Source organism: Hippoglossus hippoglossus, chromosome 13 (assembly GCF_009819705.1).
Source record: "Hippoglossus hippoglossus isolate fHipHip1 chromosome 13, fHipHip1.pri, whole genome shotgun sequence".
Lineage (NCBI taxonomy): Eukaryota > Metazoa > Chordata > Actinopteri > Pleuronectiformes > Pleuronectidae > Hippoglossus > Hippoglossus hippoglossus.
The window spans coordinates 16,420,651-16,441,385 of NC_047163.1; the positions used below are offsets into that span (position 1 = coordinate 16,420,651).

General features: G+C 42.1%; 1 protein-coding gene across 1 annotated transcript in view; it reads right to left on the minus strand.

Annotated features, from left to right (window-relative positions):
• inppl1a (inositol polyphosphate phosphatase-like 1a) overlaps nucleotides 1–20,580 on the minus strand; it is a 27,833-nt gene extending 7,253 nt beyond the window's left edge. The window contains exons 1-19 of the mRNA XM_034604390.1: nucleotides 20,047–20,580; nucleotides 12,230–12,293; nucleotides 11,320–11,467; nucleotides 11,155–11,236; nucleotides 9,091–9,237; nucleotides 8,530–8,620; nucleotides 7,608–7,697; nucleotides 6,824–6,922; nucleotides 4,825–4,975; nucleotides 4,032–4,138; nucleotides 3,416–3,518; nucleotides 3,052–3,248; nucleotides 2,782–2,899; nucleotides 2,183–2,279; nucleotides 1,265–1,403; nucleotides 1,060–1,159; nucleotides 488–576; nucleotides 297–378; nucleotides 49–138 (exon numbers count right to left, since the gene is read on the minus strand). Of these exons, the coding sequence (XP_034460281.1) occupies nucleotides 49–138; nucleotides 297–378; nucleotides 488–576; nucleotides 1,060–1,159; nucleotides 1,265–1,403; nucleotides 2,183–2,279; nucleotides 2,782–2,899; nucleotides 3,052–3,248; nucleotides 3,416–3,518; nucleotides 4,032–4,138; nucleotides 4,825–4,975; nucleotides 6,824–6,922; nucleotides 7,608–7,697; nucleotides 8,530–8,620; nucleotides 9,091–9,237; nucleotides 11,155–11,236; nucleotides 11,320–11,467; nucleotides 12,230–12,293; nucleotides 20,047–20,231 (2,179 nt within the window). The 5' untranslated portion in view covers nucleotides 20,232–20,580. The remainder of the gene's footprint in view (nucleotides 1–48; nucleotides 139–296; nucleotides 379–487; nucleotides 577–1,059; nucleotides 1,160–1,264; nucleotides 1,404–2,182; nucleotides 2,280–2,781; nucleotides 2,900–3,051; nucleotides 3,249–3,415; nucleotides 3,519–4,031; nucleotides 4,139–4,824; nucleotides 4,976–6,823; nucleotides 6,923–7,607; nucleotides 7,698–8,529; nucleotides 8,621–9,090; nucleotides 9,238–11,154; nucleotides 11,237–11,319; nucleotides 11,468–12,229; nucleotides 12,294–20,046) is intronic.
• Nucleotides 20,581–20,735: the final 155 nt, after the last annotated feature.

The following is a 20,735-nucleotide window of genomic DNA, read 5'->3' on the forward strand; positions in this document are numbered from 1 at the left end:
ATGACCCAAAAAGTATTTTCTAAAGAATTTCATTTGAACCACTTGTACCTTTCTTGGAGACAAACTGGGAGGTCACGCCCACTTCAAACGTGGCAAAGACAGGGGAGTGATCACTGGTCACGATATCATCTGTACAGCCTGACAAACAAAAGAGAGTGTACTTTAGTCTTGTTCATAATCATATATGGAGGGTTACGGTGCTGAGGGGAAATTATCCACTATACCATTTGACCTCTGTGAGAGGGAACTTAAAACAAATGTGTGCAGAGTATTTGCTTTTCTGCTAATGGTCTCACCATAGGAGTTACAGACAATGTGCGTTTCTGGGTACGACTTCCACAGGGTCCTGTCACACCAGGATGGAACATTAGTCCTCATCTACGACAGATAGAAAAAGTAGAGGAGGACACAACAGGATAATCAGGACCACTCCCAGAAAGAGCAAACAAAGTGCATGTGTGATATTGTTTAAGTAACGGACACATACCCCTGTGGCCTTCTGCTTCTGCCAAACATACGTGTCCCGTGAGCCTCGTTCATAACGGTAGGTGGGCGGGAAAGATATCTCTTCCTCCGCTGCGAGCAAGAAGACACACATTCACATGTTAGAACTGTATGTGTATGTGTATGAGATATTAGTATAATTATTATGGTTACTTTAAGAAATGATGACGATAAGCACAAGTGATAGGGGTCACCATAGTCGTATTTTTTGATTGTAAAAATGTTTTTGTATGGTATGGGTTGTATTGAGGAAAGCAATGGCTGAGAGGCATCTTTCTGTACATTTTCCTAGGGTCTTTTTTGGCCCCTTACAGAGAACTAAGAAAACAAATGGTCCTGGTGAATGATCACAGGGACACAACAACATGGAGAGCAGGTGCTTTTGGGAAGTTTGAGTCATTAATTCTGTGGTTGTGTTTATGAGATCACTGAAGCTCTGCAGAAACCATCTGTTAATTGATTTTTTCCAAGTTATTAATCCTGCTCCGACAGAAATATCATCCTGTGCACAATGAAAGGCGGTACCAGTATTGGCCTATTAAAAAGCCCACTTACCAAAGCGCAGAAACACTTTGTTTTTCTCCCTCTCCAGGTTGAGCTGGTCCACCTTCAGCAGGGGGTCAAACTCCTTCCTGTTGATGTAGTTTAAGATCTCCTGCGCACACAGACACAGAAGAGACGGGGTCATCAATTATAACATAAGGTTTCATCTAAATTTGCTGCAATTCATTTGTGTGTGTGTGTGTGTGTTCTCCTCCACCTGTATATCCATATCCAGCCTGTAGTTGAGGTCTCCCAGCCAGAAGAGGTGTGTGAAGCGCAGTGAGATGTCGAAGGAACTCAGTTGTTTGTCTCCTAATGACAGCAGCCGTAGTATATCAAGGTAGTTCTGGTTCCTCCTGCGGGGGTCAAAGGTCACATATGTCACAGGTTTTCTGGCACATGAACTGAAGAAAAGAACACTTTAAGCCCAATTCATGCTTCTGCGTCGAATCTACGTGTAACCTACGCAGAACCCTACGCCGTACCCAGACGTGCACCCCCCCCGAAAATGTAACTACGCGTTGAGGCAACGCAGGCCGCTAGAGCTGTCATTGGTCATCTTCGTAGCATTGGATTTCCGGATGACAGTATTTCCGGAAACTCCTGTGTCGCCTCACTCTGTTTCATGGTCGTACGGACCATCTCCTCAGGCGTCTTTCTTTTCATCATTGCAGTCCTTTACGAAAAATTAAATTGCTCCTCAACATCTATCAGCTCCAACTCCAACATGATAACACTCGCCATTGTTCTGTAGTAAACAGAGACGCCAGAGAATTTCTAAATCAGGGGACCCTAAACCAGAAGAAGCTCAACACAGCAGCAGAGAAACTTTACGGCAACTAGCATTTCAGCAGTGTAATTGCAGAGCTACGCGCACACACCGACGCACAACTGTGAATGCTCACAACGACGTGGCCCCGTGCGTAGGCTACAACTTGGAATGATGGGGTTTAAACGCACAAGACCCTAAAATAAATTAAGCATGAGATGTGAATGAGATATGAAAATTAACTAAAACCCACTGGATGTCCTCACAGGTATATATATATATATATATATATATATATATATATATATATATATATATACATACCTATACCTATATGTGTAATGTGTGTTGGACTGTAGTAGTTACCTGGCAATCTTCTCATTCCCTGATGTCAAGTGACAGTTCACAAAACCAAAAGACGTCCCATTGAACATGAAGGAAACACCTACAGCTCCTTTGTTTCCTGTGAAACAATCAAAACAAACAAAACCGTAACTTAACAATATATTAACAATAATTATACAATTATACTTACTAACTAAAATATATTTAATTGACTAGCAGGCATTACTGTTAAAAAACAGTGATCATAAAAAAAATTGGTTTGTGTTGTAAAAATAAAGCATATTGAAATGTTAAGTTAAAGTAAAGTCTATGTGAACTATTTCAAAAGGGGAGGTACATAATTATTATATTTTGGAGTGTCATGGCATATTGATCAATATGGGTGGTTCTCTTTTAACCACAAAAGGACCTGACGAAGATCCAACTCTGGATCAAGACGTTGTGTAATTACATTTTCTGTGGCACGGAGTTGCATAAGTGTGCAGGCTCTTCTTTGTTTATGTTCTGAATTCAAGTCAAATTTTTTCATCAATAGATGCAAAAATAAAAATGTTAACATTCTCCTTTGTTTTTTTCAAAAATAAAAAGAATAAAGCAAGTATAATGAGCATTGTAACTACCCAGTGTGTTGGCGATGCCCGTCTTGACACTTGACATTCCCACGTGGCTGATTCGATTTTCATGTTCAGGTTTCACCAACACAGCGATCTTAATGTTCCACAGAGTCTGGACTGCGATCTGCAAACAAGAACAACAGACAGTGAGGAACCATCATCTTCAGTTTGACCATCTCAAGCATATTACCTTCACTTCTTCTTCATGCTCATAGCAGGACATGTTTTTTTTAAGTGTTCTTCTCAAACATGTTTGTTTACACCTGCTTTCCTCACCGATTTATAATCCAGCTCTGTCTGTTCTTTCAACATGGCCCGTAGTGACTCCAACCACTCCCGATCACACACTGAGTTTTCCTGAGTTCCAAACACGTAGAGGTCGTGAGGGATGGTGACCGTCATCTCATCCAGGGTCTTCCCGAGGCCGCGGCACAACACCCAGGAGGCCACAGACTTAGGCGAAGGCACGGAGCCTGAACAAAAAAAGACCAATGTGCTACATTCTCACCTAAAATATGAATGTGCCTTTCTGGAAGATCTTTTTCTCTTTTCAATTCAACACATATGAATGTTTAAGATAAGTCAGAGTGTAGTGCTATTGACATAGGTACATTCATTAATATTATCGTGTGTGTCTAACCCATATTCCAGGTGCCTATGAAGACAGAAATCATGTCTGGTTCGTCCTGGTTGGAATGTTTGTTCTTCATCAGCTGCAGCAGCTGGCAGAATGCCTCCCGCTTCTGAAACACATACACACACACACAAATCAGTGAGTGGAAGCTGCCACAAAGGAGTACCTTGTTTTTGAGCAGCAGCACAAACAATCAGTGTGTGTATATGTGCTTTTTTAACCTTTAATAATTCCTGTGCATAGACAACACTCTTTGGTCATTTCAATCATGTTTTCTTGATTTAAATCTAAAAATCTAAAGAGAAATGGCAACATAGAGAGAAGTCTGTGATATAAAAAGGAACAAACTCATAGAGGCTTGTATGTGGGTCTGTGATATTAAGCTCAGCCCTATAACTGACTTTAGTCTGATTCAGAAAATACAAACATAAGAGACGTATGAGAGTTTTTTTCCTTGTCCATTTGAACATGAATGTGTTTACCATTGCGATGTTTGCTGTTGGTTGTTTGTATGTTTGAAAGGCTGAGTAACTTTGAAAGATTTGTGTTTTTTTGAGTCTCCCAATAGTGTGTGTCTGTGTGTCTGTGTGTGCGTGCGTATGTGTGTAATCTGTGTGCAGACCTTGGCACTAGCAAAGATGAAGTCTTTCCTCTGGCTCTTGTCCTTCTCCTTCTCAAAAACAATGCCCAGTTTATTCTGCACTCGCTGAGACTTGATCAGCTGACGGACTGAGAGAGACAGACAAACAGAAGACAGACGGGAGACAGCATGTTAGAGATGAGAAGTTACAGATAAGGACAATGAAGAAAAGCTAATGGTAGCCCACGGAATAAATTTAAAGATTTAAAGAAGGTTTACATTAAGGGGTGGTAACCAAAAATATTGATAAAAACAGTTCACAATTTTATTCTAATATAAATTGTGACTGGAAATGTGTCTTAATCAGTGCACTTATCCTTGAGCTAGTCAGAAATGTGAATTGTGAGGTCACCGTGACCTTGACCTTTGACACTTGACCACCAAATTCTAATCTGTTCATCTTGGAGTCCAATTTGAAATTTGTGCCAAATCTGAAAGCGTTCCCTCAAGGCGTTTCTGAGATATTGTGTTTACTGACAGTCAACCGATGCCTCTGGCTATGACTGCTGTCGGCGCAGAGTCATAATAAAACGTCAACTGTCCGTAAAAAGATTAGAGCAGCTATTTCACACGGAAAATGCCAGTGATCTGATGAATGTGGCCATTGTTTCAGCTGTCATCTACTTAATAAAGTGATCATAAGATGAGATGAGTCACCATCTGGTTGTTAAAGCACTTTTGTCACACAAAACTTCAGCTCAACAAGTTCCTGGGTGAGAGATTTCAGCAAATACTGGGCTTATTGTGTTAGGACACGTGCGTGTGTGTTTCTCACTCTTGTCATGTGTGAAGGTTGTCCAGTCCTCTTGGCTGTCCTTCACCTTCTTCATCACCACCAGTCGTCCTCCCTCCACGTCCACGGACAGTGTGTACTTCTGACTCTTTCCAATCTTTGTCAGTTCTGCCAGATAAACGTCCAGCTTGACCTGCAGTGAACCAGAGAAACATTACACAAACAAAGCAGGGGGTGCTTAGTGCAATTAATGAGGCTACAGATCACTTTATTACATCTTTACACCACCAGGGGTCTCCAAAGTGAACATCATGGACCCCTTAGCCCACTCTCCCTATATTACTATTATCACATACACAATAAGCTTGTTGCTTCTGATGCATTAAAAAAGTTAAATCTAACTATGCAGTCAGCAAATCAAAGAATTTTGATGATCGCACTCGCTCGCACACACACACACACACACACACACACACACACACACACACACACACACACACACACACACACACACACACACACACACACACACACACACACACACACACACACACACACACACACACACACACACACACACACACACACACACACAGTAGCAGTTTAAGAAGGCAGTTCACAATGTTTTATTCAGGGCTCATTTCTAAAATCACAAAATTATTCTGACTGCAACAAAGTGGAGGTTGTTTCTTTAGACTCATAATTTCCCAGAGACAGTGTTTAACCCGAGCACCAAAGTTTTCTCACTTTGACTCATCTCGATGGGGTCTGTTTGTGCGTCGGTGCGTGATTCAGATACCACATTTTAAACCCATCTCTGCATCATGACAACACTCCTGTTCCTGTGCAACAGGAAGCTGTTGCGAGGTTATCACCACAGAGTGCAGACATGGCTGATAACTTATATTTCAAATCATTAACCTTTTTTTCTTGCTCCATCTCACCTGGTAACCAATGTGCTCCGCCCGACACTTATCCTTCTACTGTTTCTTTCTTCTTCCTCTCCGTTTCAATTCACATCATTCGAGTGCTTTCTCCTTTTCCCTTTCAAAGCCTCCTTATGTGCATGAGCCATGCGTTTTTATACAATTTAAATAAAACCACAAACTATAACAACTATAGTTAAATCTAAGATATACTCTTTTGTATTTTGGAATGTGATGACACCAAAAGTGATTAATACCATTCAGTATGTCAACGCCACTGGAAGTATATGACAAACATTCCTTTGGTCTCACATCAGCCCTGCTGAGAAACTTCACAGCCTGTTTTCTACAGTAACTCAGGTTCAGTCTTTCCTGTTTCTGTTCCTGTGAAACGAAACTAGTTTTCCTTGATAGTAACATTAGGGAACATAAAATCCAAAAATGTGTTTCAGCATTTTACATTAGATTTTAGGTTTGAGCCCAGACTATAAAAAACCTCAGACAAAAGGATCCCTTACTGAGATGAATTGCTCTGTGAGGAAAAAAGGAAACATAAAATATTTGACATTTTTATGATGAGGTTCCTTGACCTAAATTGATAATAGAGCAGAGCTTGAATGTCCACTTGGCTCTGTGGCTTTTGAATGTCTTAACAACTAGAGGCATCTGCAGGTTTCAACAAGTCAAATTTAAGACTTTTTAAGACCACTATGAATGATATTGAAGACCTAAGTCAAATAAGATGGATATGAAGGAAAATCTGAGTCCCAGAATCACTTCCCCTTCCCCATAATTGAAGATAAACTGAATTAGCCAAGAAGAGAAATATCTTCGAAACACCACGTTAATTCACAAACTACAGACAGCAAGAGTGTACCGAGATAAGAGTAGTTTTGTTACAGCGTGTTCTTCATTTATTAGCACAAGTAGAATATGGATATAATTAATACCTTCCTAAACATATTTCAGTCTCTGATGAACCAAAGCGTGAAGAATTCTTGCAGTATCATCACTACTGTCCTGATACTGACCTCCACCACCCCCCAGAGAGACTGTGTTTAAGTGTGTGGGTGATGTGTGTACTTTAATGTACATGTGTGTGTGTGCAAGCATACCTCGAAGGCCTGCACAGGGATAGCTTTGCTGTGACGCATGGACAGAGGCGGAGGGGAGGTTGGAGAAGACAAACTCATGTCCTGGAGAGCTTTCAGAGCCTGAAGGGGAGATATAATGGAACAAATGGGAGAAGGAAGAGAGACATGGACATAAAAAAAGACACAAAGATAAACTGTATTGTTTTCATCTGCAGAGTTGGTGTCAACAAGGAAACGGTTTCCCATTTCCTGTGTGTGATCTAACAGGAGCAGAGAAAAAAAAGCCGGTGACGTCGCATGAGTCAAGACACACAACAGTAGCTTGATTGCACCCAGGCATTTCCTGTCCAGGCGGCTGAAGACCTTCCTCAAAGTCCAACAAGAAACAGTTCGACCTATTAACATGTCAGAACTGGTCAAGCTGTACTTGTTATAAATTTGAATTAACTACAAAAGTGTAATTGGTGAAGTTAACTGTGTTAGAAATAAAACAGTTTTAAATCTGTTACACATCCTCCCCCTCTGTCATCTTGAGTTTTTGAGGATAAAACAAACACAAACACACACACTTTCACACTCACACACACACACTTTCACACTCACTTACACTCACTTTCACACACTTTCACACACACACGCACGCCTTTGACCACCTCCAACAAACAGCTGTGTGTCTGTCTACGTGTGTGTGTGTGTGTGTGTGAGAGACAAAGTAGAAAAGGAGACAAACCAAACAAAATGCACATAAAAAGAAAGAGAGATCATGTGTGAGGGTGCAGGTATACACATGACTGGGTGTGTGTACCTTCTTCTCTATAGAGGACAGCAGGTCTTTGAGAATGGCCAGCTTGGTCACAAGGTTCTCCAACTCCTGGTCTCCACCCTGATTCACTGACTGATGGGGGGGAAAAACTAAGCGTTAGAACCCATGTCGGCTGTGTAGTTTGAAAGGAACAAAATGATTTAAGGAGACTGATTTTAGAGAACATGGAGTATTTATGGTCGAGAATCTTGGGAATTAATGATGCATTTCACTCAGGCTAAATGGTTTAGCATGTGAATCTGCACAGCAAACACAGACAGCTCACAATTACACAGCGTCTTACAGGCTGTGTTTAAGGCTCTCTATCCGTGAGTAAATAAATCCTTTTCTAATCAAACATATCATTTCAAAAGTATCAGTGTGGTGTGACTAGTGAATAACAGATGACACTAGAAGACCCTGGAGAAAAATTACATTCAGTCTGAAAGCCTTATTTAATATGGCTGCCTGCTCTGTATACAAGGAGCTTTCCTATTTACCAAGATATATACAAAAGTGTTTACTTCTTACTTAAGGACATTATTTCACATATCCCACTATAATATGGAAAAACGGACTTTGTGACAAACATAACATCGAAAGAGAGCAATACTGGCCGTGATTAGAGGTCAAATTTTACAACTTAAACGGCATATGGTTTAGATGTTGATCACATTTATATTCGTCAGTATGGGTAATGCTCCCAGATTGGTGGTGGGAGGTCTGTGTATAGCAGGAATGCAGAAAAGGGCTTAAAGACTAGCACAGACCTGTTCAGTGACTGTAACAACAGGCAGGTTCCACATCTGTGGCAACAACTTAAACTCAAATTATATGACACAATAGATTTGTATGTTTTATGGTTCATATTCAAGACAGAATGATGGAAACACAAGGGTGCATCCAAAGAGGCAAAGAGTTGTACCTGCTGGATCATCTTGGAGACCATGAAGGCGCTCTGCTGATCGAAGACTTTAGACAGAATCTCCAGACCAGACAAAACCTTATCCACCTCCCTAGTGATGACACAGAAAGAGATTCACAGTTTAGTCGTCTCAAAATGCCTCTCAAAGTCATGTCCTCCTCTTCCTTTAGATCTATGTGCACTGATATTTACTATATTTAAGTGTGCATGTTGAAGTTTAACCAACAACAGGTAACGAATAATCACATGATTCATTTACATTTTGTTCATATATTATTATATCCCCCCAGGAGGTTATGTTTTCATCTTTGTTTATTTTCTAGTTAGCAAGATTTTGCAAAATTACATTTTTGGTTCGGATCCAGGAAATTTATTTCACTATCTTTAACAATGCAAGATGGGTTGTTTTTCAACATTTTCATTGATTTCTCAAAGAATAGTTTGTTGTATGTGAATGTATACGTGTTGGGCCTTGGCGAAGGTGTGCACTCTACTGAGAGCCACTGTAGTTGTCAACATTATGATGAGCAAAAGACATGTGTGCTGTTGTGTCTGTTTTACCCATTAAGGCGTTTGCAGGAGGCCACTAGTGTCTTGTTGAGGTGAGGCAGGGAGCAGGCTCCCTGTTTGACAGCCTCCAGGTCCAGAGCATAGCTGCCCTTCAGGTACTCATGGGAGATGGTGCTCAGGCCATTAGCAGCTGGAGTGCTAAAACAAAATGAGCCAAAGAGCACTTGTAACCATTGTAAAACGCACATGACTACACAACGCACAAAGTGTACAGAATACTGTGCAAGCAAAGGAAAACCGCATCGTTGTGGTTTGACGTTGGGCTGCACATTTTATACAGCCAGGGCCTGTGGTGTCAGTGACATAGGAACTGTAATAATCTTTTACCTTTTAATATTTCTAAGTGCCATCTAAAGCTTTCTAGTGCTCATTGAGTATGTTATGAGGGTTTCTTTTCTTGTTTGGTGGTTTCTTGTCTGTTCTTTCTTACTGTTGTGATATCACTGCCAAGTCACACATTGACCTTCAAAGTTTCAGTTAATATATAAAAAGTACATCCTCCATAATAGAAAATTGTTGTGGATTTCTTAGTTGCCAGAGCTGCAGAACTGCGTGTGTGTGTATGTGTGTGAGTGAGTAAGGAGAGTGAGAGAGAGACAGAGATAGAGAGTCTGTGAGCATAAAATCTGTGCAGTCAGGATTTTTACAAACACACACTTCCACTTCCAGTGAGTCTGACTTGTCTGCCCTGCAACAGATAGACACAGAGACACACACACAGAGACACACACACAGAGACACACACACAGAGACACACACACACACACACACGAGCAAGTAAAGGAGAGGAAGTTAACCTCTTCAAACTAAATCTTCCACTTTGGCACAGTGGCTTCATGCAAACGAGCAGACTGTTAAAAGTCACAAGTGTAAAAGACAAGTCGATGTCTTGTTCCCTCACTGACTCTGGTAGATTTTGTACTAAATAAATCTTATGTCGTAAGAATAAGATAAGATAATAAGAAAAATGTCAGATTTTACACCTCTCTCCATGACACCTTATCAAAATTATGAATGCAATGAACTTCTGATCTTCAAATACAGCTCACAGAGCAGTCTGACACTGATCTTACCTACAAAAAAACACATGTACATGCACACAAACAACAGTCACCACTTCAATAAGCCTAGCATCATCTGTGAGCAATTTCAACAGGATGTGGCTTTCCTTCTACATTATGTTTAGACAAAAGGGGGCACACAGAGACAACACAGGATATTAAGGTGTGTGTGTGTGTGTGTGTGTGTGTGCTGCTAATAAATGTCAGTGTATATTTGGTTTGATATTTATCTGTAACAATGTATGCATGTTATGACAAATACAGAGAAAGCGACTGACACTCAAAGTGTGTGTTAAGTGTTCATGTCATCAATGAAACCTCTGCTTCTTTTGATCTTATTCTTTGTGTTAGTGAGTGTGTGTGTTTCAAATATGGGTCAACTATCTGTGGGTAGTTTGTGGTTTGACTTTCAGCACTTGTATATGATTGGTGTGAATTAAATCAAACTCCTAAAAATGCCTGGTAAATTGGGTCTGGACATTTTTCCAGAGTTTGCCTATCCCATATTAAGAATGCACAGTGTTACACATGTTCAAAACAACAGGAAAAGAATTCAGAGCGGGAGCGGTGCTTAGGTAGAGCATGCCGAAGGCAGGATATGACGTTTGAATTCCGCAGTGGAAATCCCATGTCTTTGTTTACAGCACATCAACACAGTCTGTCTTATCGTCAAAAGCTCTCGAATCTCACTTCTACTTCCAAGTTGACATCTTCGTCGCCACCTCTTTTTCATCCTGAGATATTTGTATTCTTTTAGGGTTTTTTTCAGTTTCATGTCCATTGTTTGTTAGGATTGTCATCATCTCGGCCACTCGCTCGCAGTGAATGTTTCCTGCCAGCCCCATGTTCTACTATGGGGCTGGCAGGAAAAGTTCCAGGAAAATGTGCGGGGCAAAGGATTCGGACATTTGCGTTCTCACATAAAGCCCCTTCAGAAAATGTTGAGGACAATTTCAGGGGTTCAGTGCATGTCTGAAAGCTGGAAACTTTGTACCTGTCTGTAGGTGTGTCTGGTCCAGGAGGAGAGGAGGTGGAGGCAGAGCGAGGGGGAAGGGGTGGCTTCTCATCCTCCCCATCTGCCAATTACAGAAAACCCGAGCGTTAACATGGGAGGAAAAGGAGGCCACTGAGACCATGTGAGTGGGGGCTTTAAAGATACCTGAATAGTCTCTCTCGTCACTGACAGCTGTTTCCTCTCTGTCCACAGGGTACAGCAGGGTGGTGACCAGACCCTGACTTGGCTGCAGGTACAACAACACCAACTCTGGTAATGTCTTAAATCGCTTAGGCTGCACGCCCTGAGACGTCTAAGAGAGAGAGAGAGAGAGAGAGAGAGAGAGAGAGAGAGAGAGAGAGAGAGAGAGAGAGAGAGAGGGAGATAGAGGAAGAGAAGTGTTGCAAGTTATTTTCCTACATAACAATTACATCCAAACTGCTTGACTACGAGTAGTCACTTTATTAAAATCTCTGGTGGCCCCAATTGTTCTACATTGTTGTGATGTGTAAGCAAACACGACCCAACTGTCTAAACATAATTCCAACCAGGAAGAACAGTTTCAGTGAACAGCGCCTGCAAACAAATTCGGCACCAGGAAGCAAAATTAGACTTTTAAACTGTCACAGGATTCTGTAATGGCCACACAGACAGTCTGGAGCAGCATGATGTCGTGTCGTATGTTGTGTGAGTCTGTGTGTGTGTACATGTGAGCCTGTGTGTGCGTGTGTATGTGCGAGTGTGGCTGGAGGTGGTGAGGACTTCACAGCTGTTGAGCACAAGGCACAAAGAGGCTGCTGTTGGTGAGTGTGTGTGTATATGTGTGTGTGTGTGTGTGTGTGTGTGTGTGTGTGTGTGTGTGTGTGTGTGTTAGTGAGTGAGTGAGTGAGTGAGAGCTCAGCGCCAACAAAAGCATCTCTGCCTGCCAGCTGCTACTGAAGCAAATACAGGTTCTGCTGCACACATGTACACACACACACTTTACCTCAGTCGACTGTGTGTGTATAACTGAGTTTGTGTGTGTGTGTGTTTGTATATTTAACTGAGTTTGTGAGTGTGTATGTCTTCTTTGTACCTGTACAGCCAGAAACCCATCTTCGTCTGGGAGGATTCTGTACGTGTGGACGTGCTTCTGAAAACTGCAGAGGAAGAAACAAGGCAAGGGTGGACATCAGGGATGATGGATGGATGGAAAGTAGGAGGAAGTGTAGTGAAAAAGAGGGAGGGAGAAGTGAGAGAGGAAGAAAACACAATATTCAGATTATTGTTCCACACACACACGCACGCACGCGCACGCACGCGCGCACACGCGCACATGCACGCACACGCACGCACACACATGCTTGACCTCAGTGGATTTGTGTGTGAGTGTGTGTATAAGCATGAGGGGGTTTAGACGCTGCAGACAGCTTCAACCTGTTGCTGTCCGTCACAGTTGTGAGCGGGCTTTATCCTTACAGTAGCATGATACAGTAGAGCACAACAGAGCTGAAACTAGTGTTCAACATTGTTAAGTTACCTTTATTTATCTTATTTATCCATCAAACCCTTTCTTGAATCTCTTCCAGAATTTATAATGTTTCTTTCAGTCGAGAGCTGCCCTTCAAACTTCAGTGTGAATTGTGGTTGAACCACAAGCTTTTTTTTTACTAGCCAATCACAGATCAATGCTCTGACATTGTGATTTGAGATCGCACAGCCGTGACTACATGCCTGCAGCCAACAGCTGGAGAGTAATGATTTCAATGATGTGCACGTCATGCCTGCTCAGTGGACCAGACACAAAATATCCAATTTGCCAAGCAAACGTTGTGGTTGATGTCTGTTGGTGAATGTGTATGTGTCTGTGTGTCTGTGTGTGTGTGTGTGTGACGGCTGTGCGTTTGTTTAGATGTGTTGGAGTTAGGATGGCAGACTATGCAAAACTCCTCGGTAACGCTTTCATCTCTGCATATTAACACTTGTTTGTGTGTGTGTGTGTGTGTGTGTGTGTGTGTGTGTGTGTGTGTGTGTGTGTGTGTGTGTGTGTGTGTCTGTGTGCGTGCGTGTGTACACAATATAAATGGGTGGAAGGGTAAATCCATGTCAGCCCTTCATCCTGCCTCGTCCACTCAGCTGTTTTTCCGGTCTTTCCAGGTCAGTATCCTACAGGAACTAAAACATGAACTGGAATAAAATATGAAAGTTATAGTCCTCAAGAACAAATACTGGTACTGTTGCATTACAGTCACCTTTGACCATTGGACTGAATCAACTTCACGAGAAGCTATATTAGTTTGTCTTGAGCACATTTAAATGAGTTGTTTTTATTTGGAGAAGTTACTCACTCCTCTTGGACTGGCACAGTGAATAAACTCAAAACATTTCTGTTTAAAACACTCTTTTAATGTTTAAGTGTTTATGAGTGTTTGACATATTATATTGTGTTCTATTTATGGGTGTAACTTCATTTTATTCCCTATTTCTTTTATGAGCTGATGATCTTTATCTTTCTCTTGTTTTGATTTGTCTGCTTAATCTCAATATTTTTCTTTCTGTTTAGCACTTTGTAACTTTAAGAAAGGTGCCACATAGCTAAAGTTTATCATTAGCATTAATATTATTATAAACCAGCACCACAATGGGTGGATCAACATTAATTAATGCATCAACAAGATACAAACTTTAACAATTTAAAACTGTTTCCAGGAAAGTGTTAAAATTAGCTCTCACTGCATTTAACCTTTGTACCACTTCCTCACTGAGGGCAATTATGTATTTACAGCCTGCTTCTTAAAACTTCCAGCTGTAGCGGAGCCGATGCCACAACCTGTTGGATGTCCAGTTTTCAGGTGTTTTCTTAATTTGACATCACCGCTTTGACCTGACCGCACACAGACGATGGAGTTAAACTGTACTTGGCTAAACCACCAGGACACACTGAATACAGGTTTCCAATTTGAGCTGATTTATATCCAGAATATTCACAAGACCGTTGCCAGCATGAGTTCCATACATAATGTATATTGCAGTTGGCCACACTGACAGTATAAACTTGATAAATATTTGTGCCTGGCGTTCATGTCCGTCTATAAACAGCTTCAGTGAGATGAACTGTTCCTTTGTCTATCTGGCCTGTGAAACTATATCCATATTTAATCCTGTCACATTTTAAACACAGTGCATTGTGGGTGCAGTGGCACAGGATCCATACACAGTGGACAGCAGTGTGTTTGTGTGTATCTTTGTGTGTATCGGTGTGTGTATCGGTGTGTGTGTGTGTGTGTGTGTGTGTGTGTGTGTGTGTGTGTGTGTGTGTGTGTGTGGGGGGGGTTGGTCTTCCTGTTGGCAGTTGATGAGATTCTCTGTGGGTCTGGGAAATAAATACTATTGTTTCAGTATCAGCAAAGTTATAACAGGGGAGGGAGCTGGAGAGAGAAAGAGGGGTTTATTATGGGATAGACAGAGACCCAAGGCATACAGAGTGTGTGTGTAATGTCAACAAGGGCCTGTGTTGAGGGTAATGACTGCCCCACTGACTCCCTCTGTCCTGTTAGAGTTCTACCTTCTCATCCAATAATACACACATACTCAATACTGATTTTCCAATCACCAGGTATATTTCCTGCCTCATAGGCCGCCCTGTTGTCAACTTTGTGTACCAGGTCTGTTCAGTCCTACCACTGACAGGAGACAGCCAACATAAATGGCATGGGTAACAATAATATCTCATTGATCCTATTTACAAAAGAAGATGACGTGGCTAAAGAGAAGCTGTTAAAGAGAAATCCCATTTTCAGAGGGATTTCTCTCTTCATGACAGTTAGCATAAGCGTAGTGTAAAGGCTGCACATCTGCATCCAAACATCTTCTCAATCAAGACCCCACACAAATCACAATTCACACAAAAGCGGATAAATGCTGAGCATGGCTAACATGGTAAATAAATGTTTTATGTACATCACTGTACAGTGACATTTGCAGCTTCACACATTCATAAAGTGCTTCTATAAGCAGTGATTTTCAGTGGTTTCAAATGCAAATAATTGAGGATGTAACATCGGCAACTATGTGAGGTAAATAAATATCAAACACCCCTCACACACAACTAAACAAACTGATGCGCTATAATTATCGCACTTTTCATTGCAAAACAGTCCCAGTCACTTCCTAAAACAGGTCAGAGAATTACCATATAATTCTGAACTCTACAGACTAACATTTACAGCTAGAGGAAGTGAAAGGCAAAGGCCTACAAACAAAGTGACCGGGAGTCTGTCCCACTGCTGTTACAGCGTCTTCTATTCTCAGACAGCAGCAGAGTGGAAACACTTCCTAAACACACACTCCAAAGTCCTCAAAAAAGAAGTACAAATGTCTGTGTATGTGAGTCACGAGGACACGCTCAACAAGAAAGAAGCCATGTCTAGTGGCCGTGTTCAGGTCAAAACTGATCATCCAGGTGAGTAGTGGGCAAGGTCCTCAAACAGTGTGTGATGAGCTTCCACAGTGCATTCTTATAAACAGGAGCATTTCAAGGGACTTGGGGGTCCCAGGCAAAACTGACGTTGGACGAACCTACATCAAACCAAACTGACTTCATTGTGCTTCGGTGACAAGCTATTTTTCAAAGAGGTTATGGCCACGGCAAGCAATGAGATGTCTGATGCTTCAGTATCACACTTCAATTCAACCGAACAGCTAACAGTGCACATGTTAAAAAACCAAGGGGTATTAAAACTTTCTTGTCATGTCCAACTGCAGCTCTGTTACTAGGCGACAGTGATAACAGTAGGACAAGCTAGTGACACCGATCATGGAAATGCTCTGTAGACCAGATCGTCACATTCATTTCGGTCTTCGCGATCTACGCGGACCACGGAGTCTGCCTCCATTGTGACCGCGTAGACAGCGTCCTCCAAAGGAAGCAGCCCCTGAATTGGGACACAGTTAGTGTAGTCTTCAACCAAACCACTAAAATTTCGGACATGAGGCCTCCTTAGGAGGTTTCCAACCATGGAGTCATAGCAGTCTCCTGAGCAGAGTGAATCACAGAAAATTGTCGTTGCTTTAAATCTGGTGTTCTTGGGGTTCTTCGAGGCAACAGGAAATTGCCGGCTTTGCCTACTCTGTTGCAACGCACCTGCTTGCAAAGATCATCTGACTGCACTCAACAGAAAACATAGTGAAGTTATATCTGAATATGTTACATGGTTTGACAATTTGTCTACAACAGTTACAGTGACATTTCAGGTTGAGTTTTTTTACTTTGTTTTGTTAGACAGTGGAGTGAGGAAGCTAAATGGCCCAGGAGATAAAGGAGATGTCATTCAACGGTGATGAGGACGTGTTACACACCTCAGCCCTTAGCACCCAGGATGCAGCACCGAGGCTCTGACTAAAGACAGTCTGCCATCCAGCCGTCTGGAACCTTGTCAAGCCTCTGGTGATTCACATTTGACTTCATGGAAATATTTTCGGTTTTGTTTTTAGCCGCGCACTATTAGAAAAAGCCAACAATGGTGACAAATGAATGTGTTGTCTGACCATATTATCTTGTCCTCTATAGCTTCAGGGGTTGTTAGGAGATATTGGCCTCTTGTTCTCAAAGACATACAACAGACAGACACCTTGTTTCTCTTCAAACTGATCAGACCACAGTGGTCCACATGACTAGAGGCAGAGCAGGTTTACACTGTGAACTGTGATAATTTGACTATGTATGATGTGAAAACATTACTTTGTGGAGTGACAGCTGAAGACATCAGTTAAGGTTTGACTTCCCTTTAGTGTGATGAAAATCGATTTAACAACGTGGCGTCCGTCTCGTTCTTGAGAACGTGATACATCAGGAGCACGCGGAGGGGATTTCATTACATCTGACAGAAATATCCACATGGATTCAAGGATTTATTAATTATTATCATTAAATAAAAAATGGTCATAGTAAAAACATGTATTTTTTCTATGGGTATTAAGTTACAAAAACGTATAATTTGAAAAAGATAAAAACCTGTCTGTCGCACTAAGGGTTTTATTACGCCTTGCAATTTCCCATACGAGGCATCAGGATCATCAGTAGTGTTGAATGACATGAGAACATAATTAATATCCAAATAATCATTGACTTCTGCTTGGACTGTAACTGTCATGAGCAGATCCGTCTTGAACAACAGCCTCATAAACATCTGTAATTTCACTCAAACAGAATCATTTAGAATCTGCATGTATACAACTTTAAATATATTTATACACACTTCTATGCAGCCCATTATCTCAATCTAAATTTTCCATTTTAATATTAAAATCCAAACCATTTATTTATTTGTGTATCTCTAAATCTGCAATATATTTTTAAATACCACCGGTAAAAACTCTTAATTCTACCATCATGAGTACTACAGTATAATCAGTGACAGGGAATAAGGGAAATGATGAGTGTAACAGAGGAATAATAAATGTTCAGTTTCAGTTTCCCTATTAGAACCATAATCCTGCTCCATGGCTTCCACAATCTAACCATGAATCCAGACATTCAGATTAATAAGAGCACAGTATTCAAGCAGTATTAGTTATTTTGGAATGACAGTAAACAGTAAAGATGCCCATTCTGTTTTATTTTTGACGTGTTATGCCACAGTGAGGAAAAACTTACAAAACACACCAACTATGATCATGAAGCATCATTTCACAGACATGTGTCCCTGAAAAGTTTCATTCATCGTGAAGAAAAAACCTTCTGAGATCAAGCCAAGTCAGTGATGTGAAAGGTGAAAGGGTAAAAGGAAGGGAGAGGTGGAGGCGGGAGCAAATCCGGAAAAGGGATGATGCATGGACGTGTGGAATGTTGCTGGTCAGAGTGCAACGTACTGAGTTAGCAATGCATCCAGCTGTGACTGAAAAGTAATATTTTGTCACTGGTGTTAATCTCTTTGACTGTGTAACTTTAATAGACCAGTAGAATAATGTATGGCAGACCTACTGTACTTTTAAGGTTTTGCACATGACAAGAGAAATGTAGTAAACAGTATTGTTACACGACAATCATTTAATGTACAAAATGTCAAAAAAGGTGAGCGTGTGAGCTGAAAATATCTCGCTTTGTCGAACCAATAATGTAAAACTAAGGAAGCGCAACATATCAACACAATGGAAGAGTGGAAACAAGTATATATTAACCATATTATGCTTTTAAGACTGAACTTATATCGCAATTATCAAAATAGTTTCTCATCAAATACTAACTTTGGCCTGTTCTTATATATTTTGCATATTCACACAGGGTAAGTAAAGCATGCAACGCTGACGTGCACATATTCACTGAGCTCAGCATGGGGTGAACTGTCAGATAGGGGGATGTAGGTCGAGTCAATGTCAGAGCACTGGGTCACATGGCTGCATCTGCCTTTTTATTTGCTGCATCTGTTTACTTTTCCCCATGGCAGTGGGGCTCACAAACAAGCCCCCTGCATCACACTGACTCTGCCCCCCCCCGCACATAACTTATAACTTATATATTGTTGGCACTATCCGGAACCAATCACTGCACCTTAGCACCGCACGTGCCTATTGTTTTTTCTGTATATATTGTTGTTTTATGTCCGATTTGTTGTTATGTCCAAAGGCACCAACCACACCAAGGCAATTTCCTGTATATGTAAATATACTTGGCAATAAAAAGAATTCTGATTCTGAGTAGAATGTGAATCACCGCAATCGTTTGTTTGAGTTTGAACATTCAACATGTGACACTTGACCTGATACACACTCTCTCTCTCTCTCTCTCTCTCTCTCTCTCTCTCTCTCTCTCTCTCTCTCTCTCTCTCTCTCTCTCTCTATTCTATACATCTTTATATACCTGCACTACAACGTACATTGAAGAGCATTTGATAGAGACTTTTACACAGCTCAGGTTGTCTTCTCACAGACTGTGAGTGGAAATGGTCACATACTTGTCACATAAAATGTTACAAACTTGTCTCGCGACATTCGATTCGGCAGTAAGCTGGAATGAGTGATGATTCTGTATTGACAACTGTATTACCTTTGAATATGTTTTCGTGGTTTTGTTTTATGCCTTTTATATTGTGTTTCATGTGTTTGTGGCTAAACTGTCCTGGAGATGGTTGGCGGCGAAGCGTTTCCTCTCTGCTGTTTAGCAAAGAGGATGCACCCTGTTAACTACACTGGCCTCGCATTCACATTGTTATTTTGAGATGCATGTTGTGTCTGGGAAGATAATACTAAGTCAGCTGCTTCACCCTCTGCACTTTGTTGAAGGAGCCCTTAAATTAAAACCATCAGATGCTTTCTATTTACCTCCACCGCCAGTCACTGTAATGCCACTGCTCGCTACCCGCAGGCTGACTGTAGCAGAGAGCCCTGTAAATAAATAAAAATACAGCCCTGCAGGCGACCACATCAGACTGAGGAGACAGACAGGGACAGGCCCTGGAGCTCCGAGCCCCGGCAGGAGCTTCAGATCTGGGGCAGTCACACAGTCTCTCTCTCCCCCCCCCTCCCCTCTCTCTCTCTCTCCCCCCCCTATCTGACTTCCAGGGGAAAGTAAACAAATGAGTTGGGCTTGTTTACTCAGGATTCAACTGGTACATGTTGATCTGATCCTGTGAGGCGAGTGTCTTTGTACGACACAGGGAAGCTGTGACAGAATCATGCCCATGCTAGTGGGTGGCGACTTTGGACTCTAGGAACGCGTGTGTGCTCACTGTTAAAACTTTAAAATGCCGTTTTAAAAACTACACGTTGGCAGGGGCAGAACTTTTCCTGGTACACAAAGCAAAATGGGGCCGCGCACACACACACACACACACACACACACTCACACACTCACACTCACACTCACACACGTTGGAGACCATACAAGCGTGTGTTTTCTGCGTTGGAGTTACTTACAGTACGCACAGAGCGTAAGCCCCGTTGACGCTCTCGCTGTCCCGCACCAGGAAGCTGCCGTCCCTCCCGGCCCGGGCGAGCAGCTCCTCGGCCGCGGCTCGACTCAGGTCCCGGTGATACCACATCGGCGGTGCGGGCCCCAACGGAGACACAACCCCACCACCGCCACCGCCTCCCCCGGCCATGGCCACAGCCCTTCAACCCGGGTTCGACTCAAGCTGTTTCCCGACTTCTCCGGGGGAAAAAAAACAGGGCTCCCACTCCCAGCTCCAGAGTCAGCGGACAGGGGCGGAAAACAGCCCAAGAAAAGTCGCTCTTCAGACGGCGGGCAGCCTGTAGCAGAGTCCGGTTGTTAGGTTGTTAAGTTGTAAAGTTGCGCTGTTGGCGGCTGGCTCCTCGGCTCCTGAAAGGCTCCGCCACCCTCCTCTCTAAACTTCCCACTCCCACGGAAATCAGAGCATGTAAATCCACAGTGGAGCCCGGGGAGCTGCAGCGGGGGGCGACCCGCGTCAGCACCCACACACTGTCTGCTGCTACACTTCCTGGTGGCAGCTTCAAAATAAAACAGGCCGAAGGGGAAATCAAAGGTAGGCATTTTATTTTGGTGAATCAGTCACCCGATGTTGGTTTCTTGTTGTGTTTGTCCCCAGCTAGCTTGTAATAGGGAGGGAGGGATGAAGATACTGAGA